Genomic DNA, 27,503 nt, shown 5'->3' on the forward strand with positions numbered 1-27,503 from the left:
TTTACTAGCTAGGGATATCGTTATGCAGACTTAACGACACTATAACGAAAAGTGGTATTCTGTAATTCAGTGTAACGATAAATGTCGTTAAAGTTGTCGATAAAATATCGAACTTTGTCGTTAGATTATCGAGGGGTCTCGTACCCCTCGATAAGCAATAGCGACAACATAACTAGACATAGCGACCAATAACTTTGAGTGGCTCCGAAGCTCCGAGTAAAGTGTATAGAAAGTGTGCGAGTAAATACAGTGTATTTTTTATATAATAAAAATATATCATTAAGGAAAGCTCGCAAGAAATAATATTACAGCAAAATTAAGTATGAAAATAACATGTATTACAAATGTCTTAATATCTAAAATTAATCAAATAAAAAAAAATTTTACTATTATCTTTTACTTATATTTGTTATATTTTACTTATAATCTTTACATGCAGTATAAATTATATATGTTTTTAATATAATAAAAATTTTGTTAATTTTAAATTTTGATAAATTAATGCTACATATTAAAGAACAAAAAAATGGTATTAATTTGAATAAGGACACAGAGTATCTGGATGAGTCATATAACAGTATTCTCAGTGAACTCGCCGACATCTAGCTATTTATTTATTGTCTCGATGTATTATCATTTCGAAGAATCATCTTCGCTGTTAACCAAACGAGAATGTTTGCCATTAGTATTTGAGACACAAAGGAGCTAACATCGACCGTGAGAGTGCGAACATCGGACCACGACTTAATTCTGTAATTGTAAGTCCTTACAGAGATTAATTTAAACAACCACACAAGCTTCCTCCCGCTATTGAGACATTGAATTTCAGAACGTATCATAAACTTGACCACACCGCTGATTGACTTAAGATTAACGCTTTTAAACTTTTAACAACTGACTTGGTTCGTTTTCGCCATCCAACGAAGAATAAATCATGGATTTACCTTTGATTGCAGACTTGCGAAACGTCCCGTCATATGTATATATTATTAAATGAACTATTGATTTGACATCTACTGTTATGCGCGATTGTTGGCCTTTATTCCCATTGTATTTTGACATACACGAGCGATTACTTTATTTATCTGTTGATAAATTAATCTTTTCGTGTCTATATTTTGAAGGTACAATGGCTGAAGTATATTTAGCATGGAATGTATTACTCTTACAAGAAAGAGTTAGGAGACTTGAAAGAAAAGTAGAAAGAAGATTGATGCGCGATGCTCAAAATCCATTTGAACTTCCTCGACATGAATTTATTGCACAATTTAGACTTCCTCAAGGTTTAGTCATGCAAATTGTTAATGCTTTGAGACAAGATTTACAAAAACAACGTATAACTGGCTTGTCTCCAGAAATCCAAGTGTTAGTAGCTATTGGTTTCTTTGCTCACGGCAGTTATCAAAGACCAGCTGGAAACCAATGTGAATTGGTAGTAAGTCAGCCAACTGCTAGCCGTTGTATACGCAAAGTGATAAATATACGTTTATTACGCCAATGGATAAAATTTCCTATGACGGCACAAGAAAAAGCTGCAGTACAGAATAAATTTGCACAAGCTGCACAGCCATTTCCTGGAGCTATTGGAGCCATCGATTGTACATACATAAATATTCTTGCGCCGCATATTCATGAGGAATCATATGTCAATCATCATGGCAATCATTCCTTGAATGTTCAAGCAGTAAATATAATAATCATCAAAAGTTTTATACTTGTCTCATTTATTAATTTAGAGTTATGCAAACTATATAAACAATATACATAATATTAAACACACACACACGTATGTATGTATTACTATCTCTGTAATATTATATTATTAGATAATTCAAATATTTTTTCAGATAGTCGATCCAGATATGAAAATATTGAATATAAATGCACGATATCCAGGTGCAAGAAATGATGCCTATATATGGAGTGCCTCTCCAATTAGACGTGTCATGGAATATTGGTATAATCATGGCGAAAAAAAAACCTATTTAATTGGTAAGAATTAATTAAATCTTGATGACATATGTACAATATTGTACAACTTCTAATTTTCATTGCATAATTAATTATATACATATATGTATGTACAGGAGACGCTGGATATCCTTTAGAGCCTTGGCTCATGACACCATTGGCACATTATCCTCAGTGGAGTCGGCAGTTCCACTATAATCAGAAATTATGTAAAGCACGGAGTATCGTGGAAAGATTATTTGGAATTATAAAAGGAATGTGGAGATGTTTATCTTATCAACGTGTTTTGATGTATGCTCCAGAAATCAGCGGACAAATTGTGAACGCATGCTCAGTTTTGCATAATATGCGTGTACATTATCGGCTACCATTGGAGTTAGAGGAAGAAGAAAATATAATCATTGACGATGCACATGCAGATCATGCAAATAATGTAGAAGAACAAGAGGTAATACTTCGCAGAGGACCTAGAGCCTTAGCACAGCGTGTACAGAAGCAGATTATGCGAGACTGGTTCCCTAATTACCGTTGTGCATGGGATAACGGGAATGAAGAAATTTATGAACAAGAATAATTTGAATTTATTAAATTAACTACAAATATACATTTGTTTGGTTTTTGAAATAAAAATTATAAAACAATGTATATAATTTTCACTCAACCTCCTTATCGTCCATCACTTGCGCTATGCAATATATAACAACCTTTTAAACTCTTAAACGGATTATTAATCTATACAGATCTTTAATCCTTAACTTTCTTAACCTCTTAAACAAGGTATACACTAGTCCTTTAAACATTTATATATGATTTCCAATATCTGTGTCTGTCGGTCCTCATTTCTTGCCATCTTATCTATAGCACTGCTTATTTGCAAAGTAGCATCGGCTTGTAATTTCATTGCTTCAGCTAGCATCTGTTAACATATAATATTATTGAAATAAAGTTAAATAAAAATGCATTTTTGAGAAATAAACAGAAAGATTAACCTTCATCGCTTCAGCATGTTTATCTGCTATTGTTCCAAAAGATTCTCGAGTATCATATAATTGTACTCCTAAACGTTCTGAATTTCTACCTGTAAATATATAAAAACGATTTAAATAGAAAACACATAATTTATTATTTCTTTTTATTTAATTATAGTGTTGTAACATATTTACGTTTTTTACGCTCACTTGGCCTGTTCTGTGTTGCATTTTCTGAAAACATAAAGTAGTATTAATGTTTGGAATATGTAGTCAAGTTTAACTATGACAAACTTTAATTTTAAGCTAATATAATACCTTGTGACATACATGGATTATCTATTACATTCTGTTTGGTAACATTATAATCTTTATTATATTCTCTTTCATTCCTACCTGTAAATAAATAAATATATATATATATATATATATATATATATATATATATAACAATTTAAACTTAAATAGGAAACATACACAATTTATTATTATTTTTTCTAAGTTTTTTTTTAGCAGATTATAAGAAATGCATCAAAATTTCAATTTGATGCATTTCTTATAATCCGCGAGAAGTTAAATCAAAATTGCTTCAATATCATGTGCCCTTGCACACAACTTTGTGACGAACCTTTTGTAGCAACGTAATATAAGAGAGAAATGAAGGAAAGGCACCATTTGGAATGTTATCTAATTCTTGTATTATAATTGGAATGTTATCTAATTCTGATATTATAATTGGAGTTGGCATTTCCTGTAATATATTTTCATTTCCTGCTGTCAATTCTTCAATGGCATCCTACATGCATCAAATACACAAATGTTTTGTTTTATAGAATCGCACATATATAAGTGTATAGAGTGTATAAGTGTATAGAGTGTGCAGGTACAAAATGATTCAACAAGAGAAAAACAATTTAACGCGTTTTACTTACATTATGTTCTTCGGGAAAACTATCAGGTACGCCTGTTATGCCTTGTACGTATTCATGCCCAATAATTCCTAGAATTCTTTTATCTACTTCAGATAAAATTATGTCAATAGGATTATTTCCTGTAGCTGCTCTCCCTTTCCTCAATTTTTGTACTTTTTCTGAAATTTTAGATTTAAGATCTCGCCATGTCTGTAAGAAAATAAAATAATTATTATTAAACTAAAAATGAAAACATTACATAGCAAACATGATGACAAATTAATGATGGTAAAGGTAAGGATTTTTATGATCTGTGACATCATTAAAATGTCATCATGTTTGTTGAATAATAACATGTTACATATATACTTATTACTTACTGTTTTCCAGGATTTTACATCCTTTTCTTTGCCTTTTGGTACTAATGAATTTAAAAATGTCGCTAAGTCTTCCCAACTTCCTTGTAATTGTGCATGACTGTTCATAGTTGTAAATTTGCCAGATGCCACATGAGGATGTTCTTCTAAATAAGTAATTAGAGCCTCAATCTGTCGTTGAGTGGCTCTCCCTTGACGACTTTTTCCAGATTTCCTAAAAGAAGTTTTAATATTACAGGCTACTCTCAGCAAACATAACAGTTGGATAAGTGTTTACTATTCATTTGAGTATTTGGTAAAAATAAAATCTCTCTGCCGTCCGTCCGTGCCTTCCTTCGGAACGCGCGAAGGCTTTCCACTACTCCATTTAATCTTCCAACCGACTCATGTGTCTATCTCTATTTGAATATTGTCCACTTATATCTATTCGAAAATCTTACAATAATGTGTATTTTTACCGAGTATTCTTCTAGTGATTTCCAGTAGAGTATTCTTACCTTGTGATTTCCATTGTAAATTCGAGGATCTCGTTGTTTTATAAAATTTTCTGAAGGACTATCTCTCGTCGTTTCAATCGATCACTCTCGTCGCGGACGATTCCCCTCGCAGGTCTTCTCTCACCAGATTCGACGCACCTTCGACGAGATAGATCCGAGAATAACCTCGCGGCGCGAGACGGTGTTTCGCTGACACAATCCGAAAAAAAACCCCTCGCTTCCGCGAAACGAAACGAAACTCGAGAAACGTCCAAAGGATTGAGCGCCTTGTCGGCGGGCGAAGAATTACGAAAGGACATAAACACGTAGTGTCTTCTCCCTCGTGAACGCGACTCGACTGTGGAGCGTGGATGATGGACTGTGGCGAATCGAGCACCTTTGTTATTTAACCTTGGGGTTGATTGTGTATCTTGAAATGAGGTGAAAATTGACGACAAAAGTGACGAAATCTAGTAAAATCTGTTTACTTTTGTAATTTTCACCTCGTTTCAACCCGTTTCAAAAATGTTGTTTATATACAATTTTATCTAATTATATCATATTATATATAATCATATATATAATAAGATTTGTTTATGTATTCATTTATATGCAATTATATCAAAATATTTATAACTCCATATCAAATTATGCAACATTATATTACAATTCTTCACATTATATTACAAATCATTTCACTTTTGATTCTACATATTTACCACAAAAATGAACCCATTAAAGATTTGATCTAATTGTATCCAAAAATATATAATTATATCTAATCATTTATATACATATATATATGAAGTATGCATAGTTTGATCTAATTACATATAATTATATACAATTTTATCTATTTATATATAATTAGATCAGGTAAAAATCCATGTATAATTATATCTACAAAGTTATATATATAATTAGATAAAATTGTACAATATATAAACATTTTTTCCCGGGAAGATACACAATCGACCCCCTCAACTTATTTTAACATTCTTAAACTCATCAGAAAGGAGGTTTCAAAGACGAGATTTTATTGGCTGGATACTACAGCGATAGAGTTATATGAATCCGAGTATACTCGTTTCGGTAACGACGTCGGTACCGCATTTTGTATCGATACGGTATCGTTAGCCTAAGTTACAGAATAGCTTTATCGTTACAGTGTCGTCTGCGCAAGCGACAATCGTCGCTACATAACGATAGCGACATCGTCGTTAAAAAGTTAGAGAATAGGCATACTGCTGTATCGTTTTTAATCGTATCTTATCGGTCCTATCGTTACATATTTAAAAGACAGATAAAACGTTAATAGAATCAAATCGGTTTCTATCGTTTATTTAGATCCGAATAAGGAAATAACGATACAAATCTTATAGTTATGAATCGTTTTCTATATGTACAATTATTGCCCGTCTAAATCAATCGCGTATATCTATATATATATATATATATATATATATATATACACTATATATACAATATATATATATATATATATATATATATATATATATATATAATATATATAACTATATATATATATATATATATATATATATATATATATATATACGATATAGTATATATCGTGGTAAAAATTTTACCGTATGCATTAATGCGGATATATAAGGATAAAATGATAGACATCTCATCGATATTTATACGACTTAATCGAACCGAAACATCTATCGTTTCTTATCAGGATTTTCCGATATACAACTCATCATCTTCTGTTCGGCAGTTAATCGGTTCGCTTTCTGTCGTATATCAATGATATAAATTGTGATACGTAACGTGAGTTTTTGATAGAGTATCGTAAATAAATGATTCACTACCCATATATTAAAAACGATGATATGCAACTGATAAGACATTTACGATAGAATTCCAAGTAACGTGATTTTCTGATAGAGTATTGTAAATGAACGATTCACTAATCATATTAAAAACCGCGATAAGAAATTTTTTATCGTTTTCTATCGTTGGCGGTTATCAGGGGGTGGATGTATGATGCATTGGATTCATGGTGGTTCTTCCGTGTTAATACCATCCTCAGTCGCCTTCGTTGAACCACCGAGTGAGTTTCGAGCAGATCAATTGGAAATAATCAGATTCGCACGGTGCGAGAAAGAATGGATGACGAGAATGCTCACGACAGCGAGGAAAATGCACAATTATCACTGCTAGATCTCCCAAATGAGGTTTGTATAAGAAAAAGAAAAACTTCGATTTTCTCGTATTTCACGTGCGCGAAATTCCTTTTCTTAATCGTCGTTATCATTTCGTGAGTCTCACAGAGATCGTGACCGTGTTCGGACGTGTTTCGTTCAGAAAAATTTTTGAGGATTGGTGACGCAGTTAGTCGCCTTTGTTTCGTTTTTGATTTACCGAAACGATTTTGTAATATGTTGTCGTTTAGAATTGAATTGGCCGATGCTATCCAGAAAGGAAATGTGAGCCAATTTTAAGAAGAAGAAGATGTCATTTCGTCAGAGCACGCATTATGGAACTCTTCGGAATGGATTCCGATCAGAATTATTCCATTTTCTCTAATAAACACTATAGAAATCTAGAAAAGAACTAAGCAATTCCGATTGGAATCCATTCTAAAATAGTTCCGCAGTAAGTGTGCAGTAAGTAATCGATAGAGTAAAGTATGCTCAATCAGCGACGTCAACTATCTCTTTCGTTCTGTCTTCATCCTCCATCTCTTCCGGAACATTTGTTTAGTTGTGCGTTTAATTATTTTATTGGACGGCATTTCAGATGTTCCTGCAAATATGTACCTTCCTAGATGCGTCGACACTAGTACACGGTTTGAACTTAGCGTGCAAATACACCTACGATATTTTAAATGATGATAACTTACTGTGGAAAGCGCGACTTGACCGTATATTGCCGAATGGTAGCCACTCACTTCTGTGTCCCGGTTAGCTCAAATTGATAGCACCTTACGCCACAACCAATCCTTTTAGTAGTAAATAGAATAATAGAACATTCTCTATGTCATTTTACGCCAGCGCTGTTCGAAGCATTTGCAAGTCATACATTAGCTGCTTAGCTCGTGTTAGATTTTGTTTCGTAGTATTACATTTCTGTTCGTCTCTTAAAAAAATAAGCGTGTTTTACAAAACATATATTTCTTACTTACAAAAAGTTGCATGAAACAAGCGTGAGCAGCTCCGTTTATTACAATAACTTGACATGCATAAAGTAAGAACGTTAATAGATCTCTCGATTTAGAATGTGCTTGTAGTTTATTTGTACTTAATTCAAGTTGCACGTATATAAATTTTTTTGTACTCAGTATTACGGTACGAATAAGTTTCATATTCTTTTGATATAAAAAGTCACGTGTCCTTACAGAGAAGTCCTGGAAGTTGTCATGCGTTGCGATCAAGGAACAAAGGGCGCTGTGGAAACAGCCGGATTCTATGGAGAAATTGGAATTCCCGGATGGTTACAGTGCAATTTCTGTGTTGCTGATGTCCGTAGTAAGTAGCATATTAGGGAGTTATTGCAATACCGTCTTTCAGATACAGTAAACATATCTGAAAACGTATATGATCTCGTTTTCAGGATGGAATCCCTTATTTAGTTGCTACGAAACCTTGCAAAGTATTTTACACGAAACTTTCTTATCCCGATGTATCCTTTGACGACGTCGAGGTCTTCGACGTAAGGTCCCCGCATAGATTGCGCAGAGATTGCAGTCTGACGGCGATAGACAACACGGCCTACAGTTGCTGTACCGATAATACGGTCAAATCGTTGCTCACCAACACTGATGGTCTCGTCTATTCCAAAACTTACGAAATGTACGTGATAACAAAACTCTTCCTTTCGGCCGCTTCGCGGTAAGAAAACTAAGCGAGGATGATTCCTATTTGTGGGAGAAATCATCATTTTCCTCCAAATTATTCTAATGCAGATATCGCGTTTTGTGTTTCGCCAAATTCACTTCATATTACCACTTCACGCGTATTTTTTTTCATCAACATCAAATATTTCAGGAGTGTGACCTCTGTGAAGGTAACCCCGCATTTGTTAAATTTTGAATTTTTTTTAGCCGTAAACCATATTGAACTACGGAAACAATATTTGGAACTGTATTCAAGAAAACGAAGAAATATAAAGTTTTGTTACCTCAGCACTATTTCCCGATTGATCTCAATTTTTTGTAGTAAAAAGATGCTAATCTGAGTCATATTGTGCTGTTGACAACACATCAATATATTTATTCATTTAGTACTAAAGAACGAATAATAAATATAACAAGAATAAACAAAAAGATACTAACTTAATATCACGTTGTGCCATTGGAATAATATCGATATATAATCTATTCATTTATTATAAAAAAGTCGAAAAGTAAACATAACGAAAATTTAACATTTTCAAATGATTAAAAGTTATGCTGTCAATTTTTTTTTAATTATTTACCTCTCTTGTTAAATTTTTCAACCCCCTTAACTTTTTTGTACTTGTTTCGATTGTCGCTCGATTGTTTCGCTTAGCACAACTCAACGCAATTTACAAAACTAGATCATCTGTCACGGTTCGGATGGTATGGGGTTTTGAATTTTTTTTATTCCGAAAATCAAACCGGTGTTTACATTGTCGTGGTGCCACGACCGAGATCAGACGTGAGGCGTGAACGTACGCGCGTGAGCCGCGGCTACGGCCCATTCCTAATACTGCCGTATATAATAATCAAACATGGTTTGATTTTTATATGTATACGGCTCATGTCTCACACTTACACCTGATTTTAGCCGTGGTTCCACGACAATGTAAACACCGCTTAAGTTCTTAACAAAAGCTGTATTTTAAAGTCCAATAAATTTAGGAGATTTTTTGTCGTTAGAAAAAGTTGTTGTACTTGTCGGGCACAACCCGACACAACTTTAAAAAATTCGAAAATATCAAATTTCTGTTTTACCTCTTCCCTTATGATTGATTTTTTATCAACACCTTGAATTATGGCTATTGTTTTTTTGTGTTCTGTTATCAGCACAATATGGCATGTACAACTCGTAGAAATACAATAAATTGTGTTATAACTATGTTTGTTTATTGCTATATTTATTTTTCGATTTTTTTCTAGTAATGGATAGATATATCGATGATTTTTCAACACAAGGCTCAGATTAGCATCTTTTTACCACGAAAAATTGAGCTTAATCAGGGAAATAGTAAGGTGCTAAAATTTTGTATTTTTCAATTTTCTTGATTATAATTCGAGATATTGTTTTGGTATTTGTGGTAAAAATTATAATACAGTCAAATGCAGCACAATTTAAAAAAAAGCTCTAAATTCAACAAGTGCGCGGCTAACATAGATTTTGTTTTTTGTTATATTTTTTAAAATATGCGCTTTTTTAGCTGTCAAGATGAGATTTGCCACAAAATAGCAAAAAATGTATAACAATGTAATACAATTAATAAAAATATAAAATTCAAAAAATGCGGATTTATCTTCGTAGAAAGTGCGATAAAACTGATGGGTTGCGATGTATGTCATCGTGTCCGGAGCAGGCCCGCTTTGCGATCGGCTCAGCCGACGGGACAATATACGTGTACGATTCGAGATCGAGTAGTAATAAGCCGATCAGCCAGTACCGACCCAACAACGCAGTAGTGACTAACCTGGCCATGAACGCGGAATACATCCTGTCCGCTAGCTTGGACGGGACCGTATCCATTTGGGATCAGAGAACTGAACAAATCAAGAAGTCTATCACAGTAATGTCATCCTGTAGTTTTAACATCGAGAAACGAGACGCGATTACGATGTCAAAGGTGTACCTTTTAGATTCCAGGTAATCCGGTCCCCTGGTGCATAAGTATGCAATGGAATTTGGTTTGCATCGGGGACGACAAGGCGAAGTTGCACATGCTAAATCTAAATAACGATATTGAGCTAGTGAATTCTTATTCCATCAGGGATACTAATATATCCTCTGATGCTAATATAATAACGGGGGTGTATCTGACGCGCGGATGCCTGATAACGAGTTCCTACGACGGCACCGTCAGAATTTCGAGCCCTACGGATCCGCCAAGGTCCATCGCTACTTTAGCCCATCGTTCCAGAGAAATCAATAGCGTGAGTATCACACGCGTCAGATTTGGCGAAAATATCGTAACATTGCCGTTGAAGAAAAAAGTGAAATGTCTACGTATAAGATGAGAAATACAGTTGAAAAGTGCAAGACACAGTTCGAATGTTGAAAATTAAATTTTTACTTACATTGAAATTATGAAATCAAGTTTTATCTTTGTTTTCCGAATGTTGGTGAAAGCCTTTCTTAAGATTGACGACATTCTTACAAGTCTTATTTTGCAATATCCAACACGAACTTTGTTAGATATTGTAATTTTGTGTTTTTATATTGCAGATGGACTACCTGAATGACACTCTCGCGATAGCAGGCGAAAGTCTCGTCGTATGGCGCCCGAGAAATCGACGTGTTTAACGAACCATCAATGAACAAAAAATTTTTATACGTTTTCTATAGCTATTCTATAGCAATATTGTTTTCATATGTAATATGTGTTCTTATTCTTTCTCAAGATACTGCTTTGGTGCGTCTCTTTAATACGCAATGTGATAGATACCGTTTCGCGAAATTAAAAGTAGATATTGTTTTGTTGGAAATACGTTTCTGTAATTAAAAGCTTCACTAACATCGCTTACGATTATAAGCTAAGCTTATAACTACAGCGTATTCATGTTGGGATCTTTTATGTTGCAAAGAAAAAGAGAAAACATATTACTATATAGTTAAGTTCCATAAGCATCCTTAAGGATCCTGGAGTGACGACCGAACTCCGACGGGAAAGCGCCCTTATCTAAGCGGAATTAAAAATATCGGTTATTTTGATCATTCTGTTCTTATCCAACGAGATCCTACGAGATATCTGTCCTTATCAGATTGCAACGCCATGTACACTGCGTGTGTGTTACATGCATAAAATCTGCGATCAGTGAAATTCTTTCTTATTAGGCTTTTAATCTCAGTTTCAATGATTCAACGTTGTTTTTTGATCAAGTCCGATTAGTGGGGTACTTTAGATTTGTAAACGTAAGCTATATAATTCGTATATTAAACGAAAGTTTCCATGAAGTGACAGCTCTAGGTACAAAGGGTTAGGTACACCAAGTAGTATTAAATATAATTTTTTCAATTTTTTAAAGTTTTTAGTCTTCAATTTACCACTCCACCCATCATTTCTGTATGTACTTTAAACGTGTTAAAGGGATTTCAAATCTGTAAAGCCAATTCGAAGAAAATCATACACCTATAAATATCGGTCATTGCCGTCGCTCCAGGATCCCCTTAAATATATATTTTATATATTGCATTAGCGCATGACGCGTATCGTATCATTGTTTTGTTCTGTAAATTTTTCTGACAAGGTGTTATCTTTTAATATCACGCATTTACTTATATGATACTGTGTGCGTGCACACTCGAGAAGCGGCGATGTTTAAATTATACTTCGTGTACTAAACGCTTATTTATAACATTTATAAACAAAATACAAATCGTTTATTCTAGTAACAGATAACTTTCCTTATCCATGCCCAGTACTGAGCCGACTCTCGGCCGTAGATCAATATCATTTCTGGCCTTATACACGGTCAGTACTGAGACAAGACTCGCCTCGGAACAGAATATGGTTGCATGGGGGTACTGGTCACCGAGACTGGCACAATACTGATCTAGCGGTTTATCCGTACTGGGGCAGTACCACCCACACACATCAAGTCTTGGCAGCCAATATTGTGCCACTTCTGGGCCATGCGGACAACTCTGGCAGAAGTCCGACATTCGCACATGGGTTATAATCCTGCCTCACTGGCCGGGCGCTAGCTAGCCCCCGGCTGGATTTCCCATCTTGGCACCCCCGCACAATTCTGTCTAGCGCCTAGATGAAACACTAGGCAGCGCCTGGCTAGATTTCCGATACGGGCGTGCCACGACATTCCCCACGGGGCCCAAAATAGAAACTTGGATCGCCCAGACACATTTCCAATCGAATTATAATACAAAGATTTATTTAAATTACAAAAAAGCGACTTTTCCCAAATAAAAATTACAATGAAGATGTCATTCCCAAATGATTTCCAATCGATTCCATTCATAGTAAATATTAAACATAATCGCTATCTGCTAACTTGACGCTCGATAAAATTTTGTTAATAACAGAAAAATATTATTACCCAAATGTTTAAACAATTTTCCTAAACTTCCCTAAATGATTCCCAAATTATATGAAAAAGAATAATTGAAAAATATTCAATTTGTCTGCTAACTCTACGGCGGTTTTCGACGGTCCCCCACATGTGTGCGTATGTGCGCGCGCACGTATTTTAAATCGCCATGAAAAAATAATGGGTGCGTTCGGTTTGGACGCTCACGCGCTGTAAGCGCTTATGAGCGTTAAGGCCATTGCACGTAACAAAGTTTTAGTCATAATCGTAAGGTCGTAAGAAAATAGACCAATCACACTCGATTATTCTTCAAGCGCGAGAAGAATAATTGACTGTGATTGGTCTATTTTCTTACGGCCTTACGATTATGACTAAAATTTTGTTACGTGCAATGGCCTTTACTCACGTCGTTCGCTTTGGAGTTGTAAGCGCTTACGGATCGACTAATGACGTCATCGTGACGTCATAACTTCTGCTGACAAACGCTTATTTCTGCAAGGTAGGGCAGTGTGAGCGTGATCAAGCGTAAACGCTTACGTTCATTTCGGAACGCATTGTTAGCGGATTGCATATCAACAAATATGTCGTCGAATCGAATTATAGACGGAATAATTGTAACAAAATTCCAATTTCCAGCATTTAACGCAGTGGCTTTTCCTACATTGAATTTCTCACAAATGGATCTGTACATAATTTAAATATTAAGCAAGGAAAAATTATATGCATACACAAAAATAAATTAAAAATTGAATAAACGAAATATAGGTTCTCCTGAATAAATCAAATAAAAGGAAGTGAGAGAGGCAATCAGAGCCACGCGCGGTAATTAATGCGCAATCAAAATCCGGTCAATCAAAATAAGTCAATAATAAAATATATTAGTTAAATTCGGACGTTTCGACACTTTTTTTGTGTCATCTTCAGCGTAAAAATGAAAATAATACATGAAAATTTCAAACGATAAATTACAGTCAATCGCGATAAAATGAGTCAATCAGTAGAAAAGCGCAGTCAAACTATAAAATAAAATTCATACGAATGTTCGGTAGTCTGTCAGGATATGCAAATGCTCCGAATCGATCGCACCTTCGACGTTTACTCCCAGGTTGGAAGACCAGACCAGGTAGAAAGGAGAGATTTGATTGTCCTTTCTAAACCGTGAATCGGAGTCGTTAATATGTTAAAAAACGCAATGTATCAGTATTAAAATTACAATCACGAATTCTTACTTACGGACCATTACAGACCAGTAAGTCGCAGTGTTAAAATGTATCTGTCGCTCTGACATGTCGTGAGTGAGTGAAGCGTTGGTAGAAATCGGAAGGTTAACATAATAAAAGCGGTATGTACATGAGTTAATGGTGGGGATAAAAATTCACAACGAATAACTCTAAATTTTTGATAACCTATCAATAACGTTCAAATAAGTATCCGGTAAACCTTCCGTGTCCATCTGCAAATTCAATCCATTTTCCTGTCTCTTTATGCACAGCATCTCGGAAATTAAGCGTTTATAAAAATACGATTCATTATCTAAAATTTCCGGCTCAGACGGCAAGGCCAACCGGTGGAGCATCGCATCCAACGATTTTCCTCGCGTTTCCTCGCCTTGCGATTTAAAGACGGTCATCGAACGCGAACGGTCGAATCATCATACGGATTGTACGCATCTTTCATCGCAACCGCTTACAAACTCGTGATGAAGCTTCACATGGAGGTGGGAGGGGGCAACGCTGTTATTTTCAGTTACATCGAGCGGAATTTTCCAAATTCGCATAATTGACGTGTGACAAACGATTCAAGGTGAATCCTCGGAAAAAAATTCAAGAGCTCCGAGGCTCCAGAGTCGCTTGGAAATAATAATAAATTCGAGAATCGCAATACACCAAGTGTTGCGTGTCGATAATAATGCTAATTGCACAGAGTAGATATAAAACGATCAAAGTATTAACAACAGCTTGAAGTGAATAATAATAATTATATAATTTCAATTTTCTTGGATTTCTACGTACAAGTTCAGCTGTACAAATCAGCGATGCGGATCATGGAGAGTACCGCTAATTATAAGTGTAAAAATTAGTTCTTGGAGATAATCTTCTATTTTGAGACTTACTATATGTAATTGACCAATATATACATTTTATATTATCTATACGTCGAATTTGGTTTATATGTCACACACCACGTCAAATTAAACAAAGTATAAATAATGAAATAAAAGGCAATATAAGATATAATTTTTTCAATTAAGTAACTTTGACAACTGAAATTCAGCGATGACAGCGGTACTTAAATTTCTTTTATCGCAAATAAAGGAACTGCGCGTTGCGCGTTTTGCCGTCCACGTGAGAAAGTTTCCACGGAAATCATTCTCTTCTTTGACGCATAATCGCATAAAACGCGTCGCTTGAATTAGGGGACTGACATATGAGCCTACGAAAAGCCGCGCGACCCTTCCGACTTTCGTTTCGCACGCTTGAAATCGTGCTTGTTCACAATTTTCCAGTTGATTAAGTTTTCATGATAGAAATTATTTACTAGTATTTTCTAAATAATTTTCTTATTTTTATACCCATGTCCCATATATTATGCCCATATTAATTTTACAATAACAGCTTGCATTGTTTATACGTATAATATTACGATTAATAATTAATTTCCAATTTTATTTTTATAATTTGTTTTATGTGAAAAATCATCTGCTAATGCGTATCATAAAATGCCAGGATATATTTTATTATAAGTTAATATTCTTATTATTTATTCATTTTCGTTAATTTCTTACAAATATTATTTTTTACAGTGAAAAATAGCTCCTTTAATTTATTTGACAACATGCTGATAATGCACTGAATGTAATTAGTGTATCGATCGTACGTGTCATTGTGAAGATCGACGGTAAGCAAGAAACGCGATACGGATATCGCAAAACGCACGTTTGTACGCATAACATACGCTGTAATTGTTTCAAAAGATTTTCATATCAAATATTAGCTTTGTGTGACTATACTCGATCAAAAATTAAATGTACAAAAAGTGTATAAGATTGTCGACTTAAAGCCGGCAGGACAAACAATATGCTGATGTACTTAACAAATATTCTTTTCCACTCTATTACAGCAGATCGACATATAACTTAAACAAAAACATAGCTTTTTCTTGTAAATTTAAATATAAAGAACCAAATACCAATCGCTCACGTGGCATCGTGTTGTAATACTGTAAAATATTACATCGTTGTAAAATTCGCGAGAATATCGACAGAACAATTTTCGTAGATTAATTGCTTATCCTAATTAATTAATTAATTAATTTACTAAAATTAATTGATTTTTATTTTAGAAGATTTGAATTAAATAAAATTAATTTTATTAAATATTATAATATAATTTTTTAATTTTACAGAGTTTATTTAGAAAATTAAAGTAGTTACTTGTGATTGAGAAATTAGTTTATTAAATAAAATTGAATATTAAAATGCTCTACAACTTGTTAATAGCCTTATTAATCTTATTAATTTTCCACGTTTGTACGCGATAACAATTATTGTTACCAATTATTTACAGTTGTTACATTAAAGACAATTGGACCCTCAATGGATACGAAGTGCGAACCGATTTACCGTCGAACACATACTGTCGAGCGCCAGGATCCACGGAAGGAGTGGCCATGACTGAAAATATAATGAAACACATCGCGAAAGTGACGAAAAGGGATCCGCTAAAGGTCAGATTGGCTAATATGAACGACGTGGATAAGGTCGCGTTAGAATCCATGATAAAGGATTTGTCGAAATCGGCCGATTATGAGATGCGGAAGCGGGCCGTTGAGACGTTCAACAATGAGAATCGCTGGAAGAAAAAGGGTATTGCCCTAGTACCTATGAAATATCTATTCGGATATTTTGGTCAGTTCAATGCTATGGTGTCCGTCTGCGCTCGCAATGGTACGGTTTGCGTGACGCACAGTGGCATTGAATGCGGCCAAGGTATAAATACCAAGGTACGTTGTAAATGTGAAGTTTATTTCCTAATTTACCTTATTAAATTCAATAAAATTTTTTTAATTATTTATATGATAATTAATAATTTCATTAAGCACAATTAAATGGATTCGAAAGAGTATTATTTATAGACGTTCATAATTTTATTTCTTTTGAGTCACCTACATTTTGCAAATAATTAATTAGTTGCTTGTATTTTATTCCTATTTATATAAAAATAATATTCTTTTTAGGTTGCGCAAGTGGCGGCTTACACTTTCGGTATCGACCTAAGTTTAGTCACCGTCAAACCAACCAATAATATAATAACGCCCAACAATACGGTTACCGGAGAACACTATTTAATCGGCCTCCAATCTTCGGAAAATAACGCGATTTCATTCATAATAAATAGATTAATAAAAACGATCGTTGCATTGATTTTAGGCCACGATTCAGGCCTGCAAACAAATCCTGAAGAGACTCGAGCCGATAAAAAAAGATATGAAGAATCCAAGCTGGCAGGAACTTGTTTTTACTGCATATCTAAAGGATGTTGATTTATGCGCGCGTCATATGTAAGCATTATTAAGTTGCATTTAACACAATAATAATACATTATTATTGTGCGCAAATATTATGTCATCAAACTCTTTAACATCTTTCCGAAAAGATACCATTTTTTCATTCAAAAAGAATAATTACTATATTTTTTGTAAGAATTAGTAGCAATTGTGGTAAATTGTGCAGCTTGGAGATGCTGGACTGACGGCCGAACTTCCTCGATGTCGATAATGTTAACATTTCTAATTTTGTTTTTCCTATATCTGTTTTTGTCTAACGAAATGACATCTGTCTTTGTTCGATTGTTGCGCCATCTCTGCTTACTAGCCTTGCGTGTATATTTTTGTGTGTGGAAAATATACACGATTTCTTCGAAGCCCAAATTTTTTTTCCAGGCTTTCAATCTCAATTTCAACGGTACGTTAAGGTGCGCCTTTTCACGTTGACGCTCGATCGGCTCGACGCTCATCTTCAGTGAGCAAAAATCTTCAGAAATAATATTTTTTATTTATATATATTCGTAAAATATTTTATTACTTGAAGATATTACTTGAAAATAATTAATATTTTACGTATTTCGAAGCCTATTTTGATTGTAAAACGATCAACGACGATTCAGCGTCAATGCTGGATGTTGAATAAATTCAGATTTTATTTCTTGACGCTATATTTTCATCGAAACCTACATGATGAATATTATTTTAAGCGTCAGAACGTCGGCGGGCTTCAAAGGGCAGAAAATGATCTAGTTTCATCGCCGGCGCAGAGAGAAGCCTGAGAGAGGCCGATGTTTTATCGGCAGTGTCGGAAAATGAACGTGGCTACGTAGTACCAATTTCGATGTACTGGCGGTAGTGTACAGGGGGTTTCGACGGTCCCCCACATGTGTGCGTATGTGCGCGCGCGCGTATTTTAAATCGCCATGAAAAAATAATGCCGGATCGTGACACCCTCATTCCTATTTTTAAGGGTCGACAGGAGTTAGAGTGGAGACCTCTGGCGGGTTGCTTAGCTGCGAGTCCGTATTTTATTTATTATAAATTTTTTAAGAGCCAAAATGGAAAATCCGGCTATGTACCGGGTTGCGGCTGATCTTACTGATTAAAACGAGCATAAGTTTAATGAGATTCGTTAATTAATTTAGCTAAAATTTGGGAAAAACCGTTTCAAAGCAGCTTTTTAGGCCTGAAAAGCTGCTTTGAGACGGTTTTTCCCAAAATTTAGCCAAATTAATTAACGAATCTCATTAAACTTATGCTCGTTTTAATCAGTAAGATCAGCCGCAACCCGCTACAGAGCCGGATTTTCCATTTTGGCTCTTAAAAAATTTATAATAAATAAAATACGGACTCGCAGCTAAGCAACCCGCCAGAGGTCGGTAGTGTTACTCCTGTCGACCCTTAACGCGATTGATCGACGGTAAATTTTGCATCAAGTCTATTGCGACTTACATAGGCCATTAACCCCTTCGTATGGCAGAGAGAATTCGACAAAAAGTGCCCAAAATGGCAGGAAAATTTTTTTATCCTGAAAATTTGTACCCTGGGGTTTTTGAGGGCGCTGATTACGAATCTGAACTTAAAATTCGAAAATTCAAAATGGCGGATCCAATATGGCGGACGAAAATACAAAAAACGGCTTGATTTGAGTTTGTATTTCGCTCCATGTTATTGGATTCGCCATTTTGAATTCCTTCATTTTAAGTTCAGCTTCGCACTCAGCAATCCCAAAAACCCCCGAGTGGCAAATTTCATCCCATCAAGTAATTTTTTGCATTTTCATCCGAATTTGCAAATTTTGAATTCAAGATTCGTATCAGCGACCCCAAAAACCCCCGTGTAAGACTTGAATGCCAAATCTGAGCAAGTTAAATAGGAAAAAAAAGATTGACGCACTATTGCGTCAATGCCACACATGACACGGATTAATTTGACGCACTATTGCGTCAATGCAACGAAGGGGTTAAAAATCTATTGATATTTTTTAATTGTGTTATTTATAGATAATAGAACACAGTTAATAAATATTAATAATTCTTAATGGCTACAATCTCATAACACAGGCCCACAAAAAAAGAAAAGTTGTCTGCGCCATGGACTAGACCATGGTATTCCCATGTATTTTTGCCTGCTGAAGACCGAATATGACCTCAGTTTTGCCCCTACACGTCAGGATTTTTTTCTACAGTCAAAAACAAGATGTTTTGCCCACGAAACACCTTTTTTTTGGCTGTAGAAAAAAATCCTGACGTGTAGGGGCAAAACTGAGGTCATATTCGGTTTCAGCAGGCGAAAATACATGGGAATACCATGGTCTAGTCCATGGCGCAGACAACTTTTCTTTTGTCTGCACCATGGTCTAGTCTGTGCACAGGCCCACAAAAAAAGAAAAGTTGTCTGCACCATGGACTAGACCATGGTATTCCCATGTATTTTCACCTGCTGAAACCGAATATGATCTCAGTTTTGCCCCTACACGTCAGGATTTTTTTCTACAGTCAAAAACAAGGTGTTTTGCCCCCTACGAAACACCTTTTTTTTGGCTGTAGAAAAAAATCCTGACGTGTAGGGGCAAAAACTGAGGTCATATTCGGTTTCAGCAGGCGAAAATACATGGGAATACCATGGTCTAGTCCATGGCGCAGACAACTTTTCTTTTTTTGTGGGCCTGTGTAATTAATCTATTAATATTTTTTGTGTTATTCAAACTTAAGGGTCTCTCAGATCGCTCACTATCAATCTAATGTCGAAGTTGAAAATTCAATTTACAATTTAATTTAGCGATTAATTTACCGAGTAAAGTAATACCTTTATTTCACTAACGTGGATAGAATTATCAATTTTTTAACACATGAGAAAAAGATTAGAGGCAACGAATTATATATTTAGAAATTTTGCCTCAAGGTCCTGCTCAATTAATTAATTGCCGAACATGAGTACGAAATTAACTGCGGTCCATGCTGATGCCATGCTGATCTCGTTTCTCACAGGGTACACGTGCGAGGAGATTCCAAATCGTTTAATTTGTCTATTTAGCGAATACAGAATTTCGTGAATCACAAGTCTCGTCCTTTCCTCTCGCAGTCGGAAACCAGGGCCATTTCATATTTACAGAAACTAAAATTATCCAAAATAATTTATGTATACATATATAATCGCTACATGCATATGTTACATGGAACAGGCCTTTTACTTACGACGCTTTTCCGCATCAATGTCTGTTGCGAAAGGTTCCGTCTTAAAAAAACGGATATGAGCTTCGTTATCTTTGACATCGACAAGGTACTGTTAAAGACCGATGGTTTTACAGACGCGTGACCGTCGAAATCTGGACGGTTAACTCAGTAATTCACTGTTAATTTTATTATTATTATCCTGATATAGAATATGTACGATGTGGTGATATTCGATTTTCACTTAAAGCTGCACGATTATCCATGCGCGTCGTAGTTATGGAAAAAAAGTTATAGTTTTGTAGCGACAAAACTACAATTTTATGTAATATCGCGTAAATTTGTACGTTTACTTACGAAGTATCGATACAATAATAAATCATGAATTTAATACCGCATTATAAGCTGATATATCGACGTCTGAAACAACTGATAATGTCTACATTTTAATGTCTTTAACAGCACCCTATCGGTGGCTTTGAACACTCTCTAGAGCACATGTCCGTGCGCAGCGGTCGCTTGGATATAGGTATTATATTATAATATATAACTTAATCTCTTAATACTGGATCTCAGAGCCCTGCGGTAGAATAAGCGAAATAAATTACGTCTCCGTGAATAATCTTGCAGTTCTGTGTATTACAAATGTTCGAGAGCAAAATTACCGCAAATATATATAACAATACGTTAATAGCTCGTCCGTCTTTCATATTTTATCCATATCCACCAATCGTATTACTTAGTAAAACAGATTTGTCCAAAATTGTATTCTACCTTTTACTCTCTTTCTCTTTCTCTGTCCGTAAAGTTACACAAAGAGTCAAACATCTATGTGAAATGTTACTCGTTGACGAGAATACGTTATGCATACATTACGAAGTTATTACTGTAATTATTACTTTTCAGACGTTTCTGAAATCCTTTAACGATTGAGTACACATTCTCGGCAGAAATATTCTTAATATATTACCGATTATAATTTCTTTTCGCTATCTATGAAATTGCAGGTATCTCGAAGTTCACGCTGAGATTTTCGGATTGAGCTAATTTAACGATGGTCGACAATTTTACCGCGACCCGGGCGGCCTCGTCGAGATCGTCGATTGGTACAATTTTTAAACCCGCATTTGCGATCAGAGCCTTGGCTTCGTCCACGTTAGTACCCTAGAAAGCAAAAAAATGTGTCTTCGTACAATCGGTCATAATTATAATTATTTGCAAAACAAAGCGCATCGGGTACTGTACCTGCAATCTTACGACGACGGGAATTTTTAAATCTAATTCCTTAGTCGCGGCGATAATACCCTCCGCTATAACGTCACACCTCATGATGCCGCCAAAGATATTAACTAAAAGAGCGTGAACCTGATAGGAAAAAAGAATATACGTGTAAAAATTCAGTTAAATCACACAAGGACCAATCGTAATTTCGTGCACTCACTCGTGGATCAGAAGTGATAATTTTAAATGCCTCTTTCACCGCCGAAGCCGACGCACCACCGCCAACGTCGAGAAAATTAGCTGGTTCACCACCATGCAACTTTATGATGTCCATCGTGGCCATGGCTAAACCAGCTCCGTTTACCATGCAACCTATGTTACCGTCGAGCGCGATGTAATTCAAGTCGAATTTCGCGGCTTCGACTTCCTTAGAATCCTCCTGAGTCCAATCTCTTAGACTAAAGAGCTCCTTTTGCCTGAACTCGGCGTTGTCGTCAAACCGGCACTTGCAATCCAGAGCGAAATCTGTAAACAAAATTACGTAGAAAGTTTACGCAAACCGAGTATTTACAAAATGTTGTAAAGAGAGATAAAAAAAAAAAGGCAAACTTACAATTTCCATTGATATCTTCGGCGAGAGGATTCACTTCCAAGAGAAGAGCGTCCTTCTTGAGAAACATTGGTAAAGATTTATAATCATATTGGAAATGTAATCCTTCACGTTATCCAGGCCGAGCTTCGCTACTATGCGTTCCGCCTGTTCCTTTGTAATTCCCTTATTGATGTCGATAGGTTCGTACATGATGGCACTGGGATTCGTAGCCGCGACTTCCTCGATGTTTACCCCACCTTGGCTGGAAGCTATTATGACGGGACCCTGGAAGTGGAAAGCATCCGTTAGAAATATATCTCTCTTTCAACACGCAATATCGTCTCAAACGGCTCACGCATTTCGTCAACTTACACCAAAGGCTCTTTCCATCATGACGGCAAGGTAGTACTCTTTACGGGGAAACATGCGCTGCGTGACCATCACGGCGTTGCATATCCTGCCGCCCTCGCCGGTCTGTTTCGTGATCAGCAATTTGCCAAGCATCTGGCCCGCCAACGACTTGGCCTCCTCTGGACTACAAGCAACGGTGATAAGCAACATTTCACGACGCATCTTGAATATGTCGTGTTGCATGTAATTCTTATCGAAATGGCCGTAATTACGTTTCACACATCTTCACCCCGCTGACGCTCGTCCCCTTGAAGTGTCCCTTTCCTCTGCCGCCGGCGAGGACCTGGGCCTTCAGAACGATATCCTTCGTCTTCAGGTCGGCGGCGAGCTTAGCTGCCTCGTCGGGTGTTTTGGCGACGCCGAATTTAGGTGTCGGCACACCGGCCTCATTCAGCAAACTGTAGCTAATGTGTTCGTGTACGTTCAGATTCCTGACTGGTTGCTTCATCAAGCTGGTCTTGCACGTGAATATCTGAAAAAGGGACGTGACGTAACGGGTTTCAGCGATAACTCTCGCATTTGTTTACATTATAATCAGGCACTCCCAGCTCTACTAGCGTCATTACATTCATAAAAGTGTATGTCAAAGTCTACGTCGTGTACATTGATCGGGGGATAAAGAAAGATAAAATTTGCTAACGCGACGTATTGGCGTTAAAAAGACAAGACAACATGAGTAGGTTAAAGTATATGCAAATTGGTTTGTCACTATAAATCATATAACGGTTAAATATAGATCTATGCTCGAAGGTCGAACGGCGATGAACATACGCATACGCTCCGTCTCACATGTAGCTTTACATGCGTTTTGGCAATGACACACAATAAAGTGAATTGTGTAACAGAGCGGCGCATTCCATTATCACTTTTAGTGCTGATTCTTCAAACGCAAATAGGTTTAAACGTTTAAACATAATTTTGAAGTTGAGTTTTCAACAGACAGCTGTCCGCAAAATATTAATTAATATCGCTCGCTATTAATTGCGTTAAAAGCTATTTATTATACTGTTCGACAAAGAATGACATTTTTGAGGCCCAATAAATTATGGAAAACAATTACCTTCATTTTCACGCACTTTTTTGTTGTTGAACAATATTACTGATTATTATAGATATGTATATAACGCGGGATAAATAAATATTGACTTTTTCGATCATCCAGCCGAATCCAGCGGAAGCTTCTGCTTAATAATAAATAAATAAATTATTTAAATAAATTATTTAGCTTCTACTACTAATCTTCTTTTATATTCTATTATACTATCTTATATTTTGTATTCTATTAATTATACTATCTTTTTTATTTATTCTATCATGTAGTCTTTTAATTCTCATATTATATCACAACTGCTGAAGAAGACTTAGCAAGTCAAAACATACAATGCATTTTATCATATTATTGTGAATAAATTTGCACTTTTCTTTAACCAACACCTATTTAGGCTCGTTATCGGCCGTTTACCTTTCTTCTTAAGTTTTTCTTGGCTCAAGCGTTTGACTTATCTTATCATTAATTTTGTCTTTAAGCTTTCGAATCGCGTGCCGATCGATCAATACTCGGTCTTAAAAAACGACAGTCCCGGAACCAAAGCTGAAGATGTAATTAATTCATACTCCACCAATTTTAGGTAATTTATTTGACGGGGTATATTAAATGTAATATAGATAAACAAAAATAGAGAAACCTATTAAACGCTCAAGCTCGAGTAAAATCCTGTTTCCTACGGAATTTTAATTCATGACTTGCGGAAGAATTTGCCGATCAGGGAATCCGTACAGAACAACGAGACGAGGCTCGGGCGATTCCGTCACGTCGGGTTTTTAAAAACGTACAATCGGCTCTTTAATCGAAGGCTCCGATCGCGCGTCACTGACTTTGACAACCGGAGCACGTGCGTCGGGGCGCCTTCAAGGTTGTGCTGCAAAATAAAGTTTGCATTCCGGCGGGAAGAGGAGAGAAAGCGATCGATCGATCGATCGATCGATCGCGCGCGCTAGCGCGTGGAAGCGTCAACCGCGACCGTCCTTTCGTTCGATTCGAATTGAATCCATCGTCTCATTCGACTCGTTCGACGGGAACAAAATTGTCGGAGGGAGCGCGTCGCGCGATCGTCATCGTCGACCGGTAACGACCGCTTGACAAATGACAAGTGTCGAAGTGTCCCCCTTCGCGCGAGCGGGCGCGGTAATGCCGGTAATTCTATTGAAACGCGGGGGCGGACGCGCGGGAACGTCGAGGGGACGACGCGAGGCCCGGGGTGCGGTACCCCGGTCGGTTGCGTAACTGTCACGTCGATTCTCCGGAGGGAAAATCCCCCGAGACGGAGATTCTCCGCTTTCGAACCGCTCGCGACCCTGGCGCTCGATTTAGCAGACTACAGCTGTCCAACATGGCGCGATCGGCGACCTTCGATCCGTCTCTCCTCCCTCTCTCTCTCTTCTCTCCACTCCTCTCCGCGGTCTCAGCCGATCCGTAGCAATCTCGCAGATATCCCGCGTGTTTGTTTGAACGCGTCGAATCAGCGCGATTAACGTGCACGCGGAAAAACCCGTCGGCTTGACGTACCTTGGGGCCGCTCAGTCGGCCGAGATTCTCCGCGAGTGAGACCGCCCGCGACAACATGGTAGCCATTTTTGCCGAGCGACGGCCGTGGACTGCCAGGCGCGAGCTTCGGTCCCTCGTGGCCCCCACCCGAGCGCGCTTGACGTTTCCCACGCGCAAAAGTATGACGCAGAGCAGGAGGAGCCGCATGCCGCACGCGAAACTCACGCAGCCTCGCGGAGTCGAATGGACTGTGACTGACGGTGCGTCGCCCGTCGGTCGAGTCATCGGGGAGAAAGACTTTGATGATTGAACTCCGATTAACTTAATCGGAACTGATTTACTCCTCGCAGCTAAACTTTTTGTAGTTTTCGTTTTCTCTCTTCTCTGGCTAATGTCAATTATGTGCCTGTTTCATTTTCAGTAAAGTATGACAGCGCAGCCGTAAAGGACGAACTTGAAATAATATCTTATTATTTGTTAATCTGGATAGAATTCTTAATCTTTTGTTGACATACGGAAAGAAAGATTAAATTAGAAACAATTAATTGTATAGTTAGAAACTTTACTTCAAGCGATTTTGCCGGTTGAACTAATCGCTGATTTAATCGGATCGATTAACTCATTAATACATATTTTGTTAAAGTGGATAGAATGCTTAATCGTTTGTTGACATGTGAAAAGCAAAGATTAGATTAGAGACATTATATAGTTCAAAACTTTGCGATCCTGCTGGTTGAACAAATTACTTACATCTCGCGAGGAAGGGAAGCCAGAGTAATTACTGATTCTCCTCTTTTATTAAATTATCGTAATATTCTTAAAAGTTATGAATCCTCATCATCTTGTCGTCGTGTGTAACAGAAAAATCAATAACATACACACCTTATTTTGCGTGTACATACATGTATAAAAAGATATATTTCGTGGACTTACAAGTACAAAATACATTATTAAACTCTTCCACAGAGGCTCTGTCTTCCTTCAGTTTTTACTTTCTCATAATCCTTCCTCTTCGACGATTTAGAACTAAAAGTGATATCTAAATCCGAAGACTTGGCGATATTCATCATCGATGCTAACTTGACAGACGTCTCGGCCGCTCGAGCGAAATCGTCCACGGAAATTACCTTCAACTTGGCGTCTAGTATCAATTGTTTAGCTTTCGCTACATTCGTACCTGCAAAGAAACACGCTGCTTACTAAAAAAAGAAGAAAAGGAAAACAAAATGATACAAGGCTAATGCAACTTAAAAGAGTAATTACCTGTAATCGTGCGATTATGGGCACCTTCAGATCTAGTTGTTTAGTAGCGTCTATGATTCCTTGGGCGATTATATCGCATCTCATTATGCCACCGAAAATATTCACCAAAATAGCTTCCACCTGGAATACCATTGACATATCAATCCTTCGTCGTTTTAATTTCAGCCGATTTTTATATTAATAATTACATTCGGATCCGAGGATAGTATCTTGAAGCCTTCCGTGACCGTCTCGGTTGTAGCGGTGCCGCCGACGTCCAAGAATTTGCCGGCGCCCCACCGTACAGCTTGATAATGTCCATGGTGGCCATCGCTAGCCCGGCCCCGTTCACCATACAACCGATATTCCCGTCGAGGGCTATGTAATTCAAGTTGTACTTCTCCGCCTCGATCTCCTTCGGGTCCATCTGGGTCGTGTCCTTCAGCGCGAACAGCTCCTTCTGCCGGAAATCGGCACTGTCGTCGAACTTACATTGCAATCCAGAGCGTAATCTGCGGCAACAAGACGCGAGTATAACGCGCTATTCAGTTCTATTATCGAAACGCATTACCATGCGCTCTTGTTTTCTCGTATCTTATCTCATTCGTTGTCAGCGCGTACATTCGCCACAGATGTCTTCCGCAAATGGATTGATCTCGAGCAGCAGCGCGTCCTTCTCGACGAACAATTCGTAGAGACTGAAGGCGACGAGCGACGCGATCTCCTTGCTGTTCCCCGTGAGTCCCAGTTTTATCGGCGATGCTGTTCGCCTGCGCGGACGTTAACCTTTCCTCACGTCGATCGGCATGTATGCTACGGCTTCCCGATCGCCGCGGCGACGTCC

General features: G+C 37.0%; 5 protein-coding genes and 1 pseudogene across 10 annotated transcripts; 3 read left to right on the forward strand and 3 right to left on the reverse strand.

The window, feature by feature from the left end:
- Positions 1-26: 26 nt before the first annotated feature.
- On the forward strand, positions 27-2,612 carry LOC139787066 (putative nuclease HARBI1). Of its 4 annotated transcripts, none has more exons than XM_071726156.1 (5): positions 27-320; positions 547-758; positions 1,125-1,684; positions 1,848-1,992; positions 2,088-2,612. In XM_071726156.1, the coding sequence occupies exons 3-5, from the start codon at positions 1,130-1,132 to the stop codon at positions 2,543-2,545; spliced, it is 1,158 nt and encodes a 385-aa protein (XP_071582257.1). In that variant the 5' UTR covers positions 27-320; positions 547-758; positions 1,125-1,129; the 3' UTR covers positions 2,546-2,612. The 4 variants fall into 4 exon arrangements, with proteins under 4 accessions (XP_071582257.1, XP_071582258.1, XP_071582259.1 ...); XM_071726158.1 differs by lacking the exon at positions 27-320 and having other exon boundaries at positions 349-758; positions 2,088-2,180; positions 2,274-2,412; XM_071726157.1 differs by lacking the exon at positions 547-758.
- Positions 2,529-6,063, reverse strand: LOC139787067 (uncharacterized). 3 transcript variants are annotated; one of them, XR_011722517.1, is made up of 4 exons: positions 4,725-5,404; positions 3,135-3,173; positions 2,961-3,049; positions 2,529-2,887 (listed from the first exon to the last, which is right to left on the reverse strand). XR_011722517.1 is itself a non-coding variant. In XM_071726160.1 (4 exons), the coding sequence occupies exons 1-4, from the start codon at positions 3,265-3,267 to the stop codon at positions 2,756-2,758; spliced, it is 270 nt and encodes an 89-aa protein (XP_071582261.1). In that variant the 5' UTR covers positions 3,268-3,354; the 3' UTR covers positions 2,529-2,755. The 3 variants fall into 3 exon arrangements, 2 of the variants coding, with proteins under 2 accessions (XP_071582261.1, XP_071582260.1); XM_071726160.1 differs by lacking the exon at positions 4,725-5,404 and adding an exon at positions 3,258-3,354; XM_071726159.1 differs by lacking the exons at positions 2,529-2,887; positions 2,961-3,049; positions 3,135-3,173 and adding exons at positions 3,500-3,735; positions 3,872-4,060; positions 4,231-4,441 and having other exon boundaries at positions 4,725-6,063.
- A 778-nt stretch (positions 6,064-6,841) lies between these two features.
- LOC139787063 (F-box/WD repeat-containing protein 9-like) lies at positions 6,842-11,188 on the forward strand. The gene is made up of 7 exons (XM_071726151.1): positions 6,842-6,910; positions 7,476-7,614; positions 8,076-8,203; positions 8,289-8,527; positions 10,196-10,454; positions 10,525-10,818; positions 11,111-11,188. The coding sequence occupies exons 1-7, from the start codon at positions 6,842-6,844 to the stop codon at positions 11,186-11,188; spliced, it is 1,206 nt and encodes a 401-aa protein (XP_071582252.1).
- A 5,291-nt stretch (positions 11,189-16,479) lies between these two features.
- On the forward strand, positions 16,480-18,755 carry LOC139787065 (uncharacterized). The gene is made up of 2 exons (XM_071726153.1): positions 16,480-16,932; positions 17,167-18,755. The coding sequence occupies exons 1-2, from the start codon at positions 16,600-16,602 to the stop codon at positions 17,470-17,472; spliced, it is 639 nt and encodes a 212-aa protein (XP_071582254.1). The 5' UTR covers positions 16,480-16,599; the 3' UTR covers positions 17,473-18,755.
- A 1,724-nt stretch (positions 18,756-20,479) lies between these two features.
- Positions 20,480-25,620, reverse strand: LOC139787064 (succinate--CoA ligase [ADP-forming] subunit beta, mitochondrial-like). Its single transcript, XM_071726152.1, is given in 8 exon segments — positions 20,480-21,812; positions 21,894-22,013; positions 22,090-22,394; positions 22,483-22,551; positions 22,554-22,746; positions 22,834-22,996; positions 23,085-23,344; positions 25,439-25,620. Coding segments are annotated over 8 exon segments (1,347 nt in total). The 5' UTR covers positions 25,505-25,620; the 3' UTR covers positions 20,480-21,641.
- A 680-nt stretch (positions 25,621-26,300) lies between these two features.
- Positions 26,301-27,429, reverse strand: LOC139787068 (succinate--CoA ligase [ADP-forming] subunit beta, mitochondrial-like; annotated as a pseudogene).
- Between the last annotated feature and the right edge of the window lie 74 nt (positions 27,430-27,503).

Source organism: Temnothorax nylanderi, unplaced genomic scaffold (assembly GCF_030848795.1).
Source record: "Temnothorax nylanderi isolate EJ_2023f unplaced genomic scaffold, tnyl_v1.0 TNYL_tig1257_pilon, whole genome shotgun sequence".
In the NCBI taxonomy this organism is placed as follows: Eukaryota; Metazoa; Arthropoda; class Insecta; order Hymenoptera; family Formicidae; genus Temnothorax; species Temnothorax nylanderi.